Genomic DNA, 10,154 nt, shown 5'->3' with positions numbered 1-10,154 from the left:
TGAGAATTAGGGCTAGGGATGTGGCTCAAGCGGTAGCGCGCTCGCCTGGCATGCGTGTGGCCCGGGTTCGATCCTCAGCACCACATACAAACAGAGATGTTGTGTCCGCCAAAAAACTAAAAATAAATAAATAAATATTAAAAAAAAAAAATTGAGAATTAGCAGAGGAATCTGTAAGTACTTTTTTGGTGAGTGAAATTCCAGTCTCTATCTCCTATATTTTGTTCTGTTTGGTGATGGTTGAGTACTACTAACAGCAAGTAAATAAAGAATTGTAGCAAAGATGTTTCTGCTTTGTTGTGCTCCAGGCATATACATATATATGTGTGTGTGTTTATGTGTGTGTGTGTGTGTGTGTATATACATATGTACATGTATGTATGTACACATACATATAGATTATATAGTAGAAGTATTTGATTTGGATTAAAATTCATGCATTTAATAATTAAATAGCATTATTTTAGATTAAGAGGAATGTAAGCCTTGGTAACTTAGCGTGACCCTGTTTCAAAATAAAAACTGAAGTAGCTCAGTGGGGAAGTGCCCTTTGATTCAATACCCAGTACCATAGAACAAATAAAAAAACTAACAAAATTTGAGTAATATCAGAGTTGTGAATTATTTGTGTGTGTACATTTTTTTTTCTTCTTTCAGTGCTAGGGATCAAACCTAGGGTCTCATACATGCTAGGCAAGCACTTTGCCAAATGAGCTACGTCCCCAGTTTTGTTCAGAGTGTATTTTTAATCAGAATAAGATTGAGTATCCCAGTCCAAGAATTTGAAATTCTTCAAAATCTGAAACTTTTTAAGTCTCATGTGTGCTAAAATGTTTTAGATTTTGGAGCCCTGTTTTGGATTTTGGGATTAGGTGTGCTCAGCCTATTACTATTTAAAAGCAACAAAAATTTATAATTTTCACAGTGATAGGTGTTTCCTAGTAGACATCAAGTCTTAGAAGTTTAGAATTTTATAGCTACAGTTGCTTAGTTTCAAATAAGTAGTCTCCCCTAGGAACAGTATTTCATTTTGCTTTTTTTTTTTCATTAGGTATGATAATTCTTTAGAAATCCTAAGCCAGTAGGAAATGTCTTATTTTGCTTTTAGTTGATGCAAAGCAGACTTTTAATATCATTATTTATGTTGATAGTTCAGTTACTTTTTAAGTGTAGTATGGTAACTGCTAAACTTTTCCTTTTATTTTACAATATGACTTTTTTTTTATAGCTTTAAAACTATCCATGAATGAAGATATTATAACCTTGCAGATTTTAGCAGAATTATCATGTATACGGATTTTTATTCAAGATCAGAAACATAACATTGCCGAAATTAAGATTGAAGGTAATAAATCTCATAAAATAAATCCAATAAATGATTAAATGAAACAAATAAAAACTATTAGTCATCTTTTTATTTCCTTAGGACTTGATTCTGAAATGATTATGAGGACTTCAGTTATGGAAATAAATGCCAAGCTAAGGAATATAATTGTTTTGGATTCTGATATAATGGCTGTGTACAAAAAGGTAAGAATTTGTTTTCATTAATACTACATCACTAAATATGATTGTCCTTGAAGAGTGGTCATACTTTGCTAAATTTTAGCAATGTGTATGAGTTTTATAGTCAGGCATATGGGATTATCTTGGCTCTATTCCTTAGTAGTTGTGTGATCCTTAGCAAATTACCTAATCTCAAATTTCATTTCTTTTCTTCGAGTACCCTGCATGTCATAATGAGTTTCAGATGCCAACATCAGAAGGGCTGAGATTTTTTTAAAGCTTATTTCCAGGGATGCTAACCAATATAGCTGTTATGTTAAGAGAGCTGTTTGAACTGAATGCTTAGTGACTGAAGAGTAGGTGTTTTGTTACTGGATATAAAATAGTAGGGATTCTGGATTTGATACTCTTGTGGAGTTGGACAGATAATTCTTGAATAACGAGGTCTGAAGAGTGAAGGAATATTAAATAGTAAGATCAGAAAACCCGTACTTCTTGAGCCAGGAAGTCAGCATTTGGAATTTGACAAGAAGAAAGGAGAAATGCACAAATGGACTTAAGAGTATTCTAATCAGCTTTTTCTCTGCTGTGACTAAAAGACCTGACTAGAACAGTTTATAAGAAGGAAAAGTTTATTTTGGGACTCATGGTTTCAGAGGTCCATAGAACATTTGCCTATTTCTCTAGGTCTCAGAAATGGAACATTCTGGGTGACCCTGTCCCTTTTCCTCATGGCATTTAACTGATATATTTGGTGGCTCCTACATGGGACCAAATATCCTACTGTGTCACAGCAGAAGGGGACCTCGAAAGATATTGTCCAAGGAGGATTTCTTATTCTTCCCCCAGGTATAGTTTTCTCATATCCTTGTCCCTAGAATTTTGAATCTTCACCTGAACCTTGATGGCCAGGTTTTCTGCCCTTTTGTATCTTAAGATTTTGTTCTGAGAAGTGGATAATCCTGGTGGTCCTTTGGACTTTTTTGCATTGGAGTCTTCTTTCCTTTTCCAGGAATATACCAAGGAATACTCTGTCTGATGTTCTACTTTGTCTTTCTCATGATCTCCCAGAGAGGTCCATGAAGTACCTTCAGCTGAGTGTGAACTAGTCTTGTGTTTATGGCTTCCAGGGTTTCATTATCTCACATCAGTTCACAGTCCATCTTTATCACTTTGTTTTGTTTTTATTCTGAGGCATTTTACCTAGCTTGTATGGTACCTGGCATCTCTCTATCCTGCTTTCTACCACAAGTGAGCTGGTGCTTATCTTCTGACTTTCCTTGAAGATAAAAGTTTTCCCTTATGTTTTAGGGTGTTTCGTTGTCAAGAGACCTCCTATTTCTAATGGTTCCACGAAAAATTGTGGTGGTTTATTTGGTTTATTCTTGTTTTAGGGTTTGGAATGACTTTCTCTCTAGTTTATGCATCCTAGACAGAAGCATACTGTAGACTTCTTTTCAGACCTCATATCTTTGACTCCTGAGGATTATTGATGCTGTGGTTGGAATTTATTTGCCTGTTGATGGTTCTTCAGCTCCCTGTTCTTGCTTCTAGAATTTAAGAGAGTTGACAGGACAGTAAGTTAGTGTCCTTCCATGTTCCAAAGTATTAGAATACATTTTACGTCTTCTGTCGTCTCTACCATTTTTAACTGGTATTACAGAGCTTGAAATTTTAAGCCTTTGTAAGTAATTCCAAATTGACAATTAAGATGGGTCTTCACAAACCAATAAGGAATGAGGAGTATAGAAATAGGAGATCCCTTTAAAGAATCTGGAAAATCTGTTCCTATATCTCAGATCAAGAGAAGGTAGTTTTTAGTAAGTTGTAAATATAGTTTTTTTTCAGACTTTTAAAAGTGAGCGAGGATTTTTCATTTAAATGATGACTCTTGGATACAAAAGTATAAACTCTTAAGTGAGAATGCATACGCTGAAATTTTATCTTCATTAAAAATAAAATGCTGAGCCATACCTACTAACATGATTTCATGACCTACAAAGGGAGCTGCCACCATCAGTTTGAAAAACTGTATAGTGTAGGTTCTAATAAAGCAGTGAGAATTGTAGCCTCATTTGTGCTGGCTTGAATATGTGGGAAATTTTCCAAATATGTATGTCTTTTATTATATTTTGCTTTGTTTTGTTTTTATCCTGAGGCATTTTACTTAAAAAATGGATTCTAATCATTGGATTGTTCTCTCATTAAGGCTGTGTATATCACTGGAAAAGAAGTTTTCAGCTTCAAAATGGTTTTTTACACGAATGTAACTGCTGGTTCTGCAGACACAGATATGAATGTGGTTGACGTTCGGTTTAATTTAACTGTTGGTTGCATTGAAGTCGTTTTTGTCACAAAATTTCTATATTCCATAATAGTAAGTATTTTAATTATTTTTATTCTTTTATACTAGTTTAGAATTGGTGTATTAACTAGATAATCAAACCAATGAACAATAGCAAGAATTCCTTGCTTTTAAAAAAAAATTAATAATTTTCTGTGTACCTTTTATAATAGTGACTGAAATGTTCAGTACCTTGTTTATATAGCATCATTTTCACATGGGTATATTCTATTTAATTGAAATTATATTTTATATATTACCACATTAATATATGTAGTGTTATTGTTATATACTATATATTAATTGAAATCTTTTATATATCATTGACTTAAGTATTTGCTTTGCCTGATTTCCAGCTCCAATTTTAAAAATGCCAAACACAATTAAAGTTTGTTTTGGTCTCATGTCATTGTTAGGAAAGTTACATTTTTTATTTCTTTATAATTCTGTGGATGTTTGGATACTTCAAGACCTGATGTGATTCCTATATGACTTTGTGTTAAAGCTTCTGAGTTCTTAGTTGTGCTTTTCATATTTTGTTTTCTGTTTTACCATTGCCATCAGCTATTTTTTCCTGTGAGTGTCATACCTGTCTTTATGATGTCACTTTTTAAAAAAATCTTGTTTCTAAATTTTGGTGTATAAACTAGATAATCAAATCTAAGGATATAAATAGAATAAATAGGCCAAGTATGCATATGTATTGTACATATACAACATGGCATACATATTGATAAGATTAGCAGTTTTTATAAGAAAGGGATTTATATATTTACTTGGATATATTTGGGGGATATGGAGCCCTCTTTTGTTATTTCAGAGTTTTAATCACTTAGAGCTTTTGTGATTTTTCAAATTGAGGTTACCATATAGGTTTGTAGACATAATATAAGGATGAACAAACCTTCTTCGTCTAATTTATGTTTATTACTCAAAACATTATGTCACTGAGCCCTCTTATGATACCCTTTTATTTAAAAATTACTGAAAATAAAATGTAGGTTTTTTTCAGAATGTGAAAATTAATTTTAATCTGATATATTTTATTATTAAGGTAATTTTTCTAGAATTTTAGAAATTTGAAAACTTACTTCAGAATCCTTAAAGAAAGATATTTTATCTTTTCTTTTAAAATTTTACAAACATAGATGGCCTCTCTACATTGAGGTTGTATGTGGTTGTATGTATGAGGTTGTATGTTTTACTTTCAGAGAAGGTATACTAATAAAAGGAATAGGTATCAGTGAAACATTCCCCGTCCTTATTTTGCTTTGTTTAAGAGACTAGATTTTTATTTTATCAATATCTTTGTGTTTATTTCTCAATTTTTACATCAGAAAGTTAAGATTTAATTTAGACAGACTTTGAATAAATAATGCATGGTTATGTGAAGTCAGAGGGTTTTCTTATGGAGGTAAGTTTAGAAACATTAATACATATTTAATAAATCTTATTAATGGTAATGTTAATAGGAATATCATTCTGTCTTTAGGCTTTTATAGATAATTTTCAAGCAGCAAAACAAGCCTTGGCTGAAGCAACTGTTCAGGCAGCAGGAATGGCTGCTACTGGTGTAAAAGAACTGGCACAAAGGAGTTCTAGATTTGCATTAGATATTCACATCAAAGCCCCAGTTGTGGTTATCCCACAGTCTCCTGTTTCTGAAAATGTTTTCGTTGCTGATTTTGGACTTATCACAATGAAAAATACATTTGTTCAAATATCAGAGAGCCAGAGCTATCCCCCACCTATTATTGACTTGATAACAATAAAGCTGAGTGAAATGAGACTATATAGGTAAGTTTTTTGCAAGTATATTTGAGTACAGTGTAATTTTTTTCTAATTTTTTTTTTAATTTTTATTGTTGGTTGTTCAAAACATTACATACTGATATATCATATTTCACACTTTGATTCAAGTGGGTTATGAACTCCCATTTTTACCCTGTATACAGATTGCAGAATCACATCAGTTACACATCCATTGATTTACATATTGCCATACTAGTGTCTGTTGTATTCTGCTGCCTTTCCTATCCTCTACTATCCCATCTCCCCTCCCCTCCCTTCCCCTCTTCTCTCTCTAGCCCCTCTACTGTAATTCATTTCTCCCCCTTGTATTTTTTTTCCCTTTCCCCTCACTTCCTCTTGTATGTAATTTTGTATAACCCTGAGGGTCTTCTTCCATTTCCATGCAATTTCCCTTCTCTCTCCCTTTCCCTCCCAAGTCTCATCCCTGTTTCATGTTAATCTTCTTCTCTTGCTCTTCGTCCCTACTCTGTTCTTAGTTACTCTCCTTATATCAAAGAAGACATTTGGCATTTGTTTTTTAGGGATTGGCTAGCTTCACTTAGCATAATCTGCTCTAATGCCATCCATTTCCCTGCAAATTCTATGATTTTGTCATGTTTTAATGCAGAGTAATACTCCATTGTGTATAAATGCCACATTTTTTTTTATCCATTCGTCTATTGAAGGGCATCTAGGTTGGTTCCACAGTCTTGCTATTGTGAATTGTGCTGCTATGAACATCGATATAGCAGTGTCCCTGTAGCATGCTCTTTTTAGGTCTTTAGGGAATAGACCGAGAAGGGGAATAGCTGGGTCAAATGGTGGTTCCATTCCCAGCTTTCCAAGAAATCTCCATACTGCTTTCCAAATTGGCCGCACCAATTTGCAGTCCCACCAGCAATGTACAAGTGTACCCTTTTCCCCACATCCTCGCCAGCACTTGTTGTTGTTTGACTTCCTAATGGCTGCCAATCTTACTGGAGTGAGATGGTATCTTAGGGTGGTTTTGATTTGCATTTCTCTGACTGCTAGAGATGGTGAGCATTTTTTCATGTACTTGTTGATTGATTGTATGTCCTCCTCTGAGAAGTGTCTGTTCAGGTCCTTGGCCCATTTGTTGATTGGGTTATTTGTTATCTTATTGTCTAATTTTTTGAGTTCTTTGTATACTCTGGATATTAGGGCTCTATCTGAAGTGAGAGGAGTAAAGATTTGTTCCCAGGATGTAGGCTCCCTATTTACCTCTCTTATTGTTTCTTTTGCTGAGAAAAAACTTTTTAGTTTGAGTAAGTCCCATTTGTTGATTCTAGTTATTAACTCTTGTGCTATGGGTGTCCTATTGAGGAATTTGGAGCCCGACCCCACAGTATGTAGATCGTAGCCAACTTTTTCTTCTATTTGTCTCTGATTTGATATCAAGCTCCTTGATCCATTTTGAGTTAACTTTTGTGTATGGCGAGAGAAAGGGATTCAGTTTCATTTTGTTGCATATGGATTTCTAGTTTTCCCAGCACCATTTGTTGAAGATGCTATCCTTCCTCCATTGCATGCTTTTAGCCCCTTTATCAAATATAAGATAGTTGTAGTTTTGTGGATTGGTTTCTGTGTCCTCTATTCTGTACCATTGGTCCACCCGCCTGTTTTGGTACCAGTACCATGCTGTTTTTGTTACTATTGCTCTGTAGTATAGTTTGAAGTCTGGTATCGCTATACCGCCTGATTCACACTTCCTGCTTAGCATTGTTTTTGCTATTCTGGGTCTTTTATTTTTCCATATGAATTTCATGATTGCTTTCTCTATTTCTACAAGAAATGCCATTGGGATTTTGATTGGCATTGCATTAAACCTATAGAGAACTTTTGGTAATATCGCCATTTTGATGATGTTAGTTCTGCCTATCCATGAACAGGGTATATTTTTCCATCTTCTAAGATCTTCTTCTATTTCTCTCTTTAGGGTTCTGTAGTTTTCATTGTATAAGTCTTTCTACATTAAAGACTTTGGTAGCTTAAATTGTTTGCAGTGGGATTGTAGTTTATTTTAACTATACTTCATTTTGTGATTCTCTCTCCCTCAAATATTTTTGGGAATATCAATTATAGTCTTTTAAAAATTGTTTTGTATTGGAAGTGCTACAGCTAGTTGGATTCAAGTGACACTGAATTCTTTTTTTAAATTTATTTTTATTAGTTCTAATCAGTTATCCATGAAAGCAGAAAGCTTTTTGATTCATTATACTCAAAAATAGAGCACAACTTTTTATTTCTCTGGTTGTACACGATGTAGAGTCATACCACATGTGCAGTCATACATGTACCTAGGGTATTGGTGTTCATATCATTCCATCATCTTTCCTGCCCCCATGCCCACCACCCTTTTCCTCCTTCCCCTTGGCCCTATCAAAATTTCTACATTCTTCTCACAGCACCCCCCTATTATGGATCAGCATTCACTTACCAGAAGAAATACTCGGCCTTTGGTTTTTAAGGATTGGCTTACTTCACTTTATATGATATTCTCCCACTCCACCCATTTACCTCAAATGCCATAATTTTATTCTCTTTTAATGCCGAGTAATATTCCATTGTGTATATATACCACAGTTTCTTTATCCATTCATCTGTTGAAGGGCATCTAGGTTGGTTTCACTGTTTAGCTGTTGAGTGACACTGAATTCTTGACAAGTTGGTGTGACTTAAGGTTAGGGGGCCAGGATTCTACTGAATGAGGGTCATGCTAATGAATAATGGTGACGGAAGCTATTAAAGACAAGAGGGTAGTGATAATGTGAAAGGATATAGAGGCATATATAAATTGGAAATTCAATAATATCAGTCTTAAAAAATAAGAACTATTTGTTGATGTATTATAGCATGAGTAAAAGTGGTAAACCTGGGTCTTGTTATTCTTAAAGGAACAGTGAGAGATGGGAGGCATCATCACAAATTAAGAAAAATTATTTCTCTTACCCTGAGATAGGCAGGTTATTGGAGAAAAACTGACATCTGTTTATAGAACTTCTTGGAAAGCCGTGTTTCGGTTAAGATAAGAAATGAATGATATAGTTAGTGAAGACAGTTGGAAAATGTTGAATGATTTGTTATCTAAGTCCAGGGATTTTGGAAATTACAGGAAAATACTAAGATAAGAGATTTCTGTTTTATTAGTAGGCTATAATATGCATTAATACCTTGAAGTTTCAAGTGGTTCAGTAACCTGGAGAGTTTGAAATGTAAGTTTCCATTGCTAAAATAGAATATTTATACTTTCATTTCATCATGTATTGTTTGTTTTAAAGAAATGGTAGATGTAAATGAGGTGTGAATCTATTGGTAAAATAGATTGCTTGTGTTTAACAAGAGTCCACAATTGTCTGTAATAATCATAATATTTATTATTTTATCTCCAAAATTGTTAATTTTATTGATAATGAGCATAAAAGATTGTTAACAATCTCTTGAATATCCCAAAATAACTGCTAACAATTTGGTCTTTTTGTTACAGTTCATTTTATTTGCATTTATATTTAACTTCAGTAAAATTAGGATTATATTGTGTGGCTTGTGTTGTAAATTGCTTTTTTCTAACAACAGGCTGTATTTTTTCATGTTTTTATTTTGAATGCATAATTTTTTCTTAATAGTTTATTACTTAGTTTTTAAAAATAAATTTTGTTAGGAATTTAAATTGATTCAATTTCTTTTTGATATTATAACACTATAATGATGATTGTTTTTTTGTTTGTTTATCAGTACTGATATGATCATCTTTACTTTTTTTGGACAATTCATTTCTGTAGGTTGAATTCTTACAAATAGAATTGTTCAACTAGAGTATAACCACTTTTTCCTGAAATAACTTTTAAAAAGTAATTGGTTTGTGAAAATACAGTTTAGTTACTATTTTTCTCCACATAAGCAAGGACAACAAGTTCTTTATATTGTTGTATATATCTTAATCCAATTTCTTGAATACAGTTTAGCAAATATTTATTAATTATATTACTTATGCCAATAATCTGAACTAATACTAGTAACACAACAAAGAATAAGATAAACATAGTCCAGTGCCTTCCCATGAAGTTTTCACTATAATTGAAATTCATAAGTGGACTGTATACACTAAAATGCATTATATGAAATACTTTGGTAGAAAAAGTTCAAAGAACTTGTAGGCACACATAGCCAAATTATCTAGCCCCAAGATATAGAGTAATATTAACACAAAAGATTTTTCCAGAGGAAATAATGTTTTAATTTAGTATTTATGTTTCTTATAGTTTATTTACTCAAATATTTTGAAGGCTATGATCCAAGTATTTATTACAGTGAAGAACTAGAAATAACATATTTTTCATGATAGAAGGCTGATTAAATGACTTAGGACTTAGCTCTATGTTATGATATATAGCCATTAAAGTTGAATATGCAGTATTACCTTATAGAGTTTTTAGATTCCTTATTTTATTACAGTTAAGTAGAAGATTGCAAGCATGCATGCATGGATAAGTAT

At 33.1% G+C, this 10,154-nt stretch overlaps 1 protein-coding gene across 1 annotated transcript in view; it reads left to right on the top strand.

Moving 5' to 3' along the window:
- Window positions 1-866: 866 nt before the first annotated feature.
- Window positions 867-10,154, top strand: part of LOC124076287 (intermembrane lipid transfer protein VPS13A-like) — a 152,287-nt gene continuing 142,999 nt past the window's right edge. Inside the window, 4 exon segments of the mRNA XM_046420133.2 lie at window positions 867-1,345; window positions 1,427-1,530; window positions 3,716-3,883; window positions 5,343-5,647. Coding sequence (XP_046276089.2) covers window positions 1,243-1,345; window positions 1,427-1,530; window positions 3,716-3,883; window positions 5,343-5,647 — 680 coding nt within the window. The 5' untranslated portion in view covers window positions 867-1,242.

This window comes from Marmota monax, unplaced genomic scaffold (assembly GCF_021218885.2).
Source record: "Marmota monax isolate L192 unplaced genomic scaffold, Marmota_monax_Labrador192_F-V1.1 WCK01_AAM20220418_F8-fsc00683, whole genome shotgun sequence".
NCBI lineage: Eukaryota > Metazoa > Chordata > Mammalia > Rodentia > Sciuridae > Marmota > Marmota monax.
This window is presented reverse-complemented; position numbering and strand designations above follow the sequence as displayed.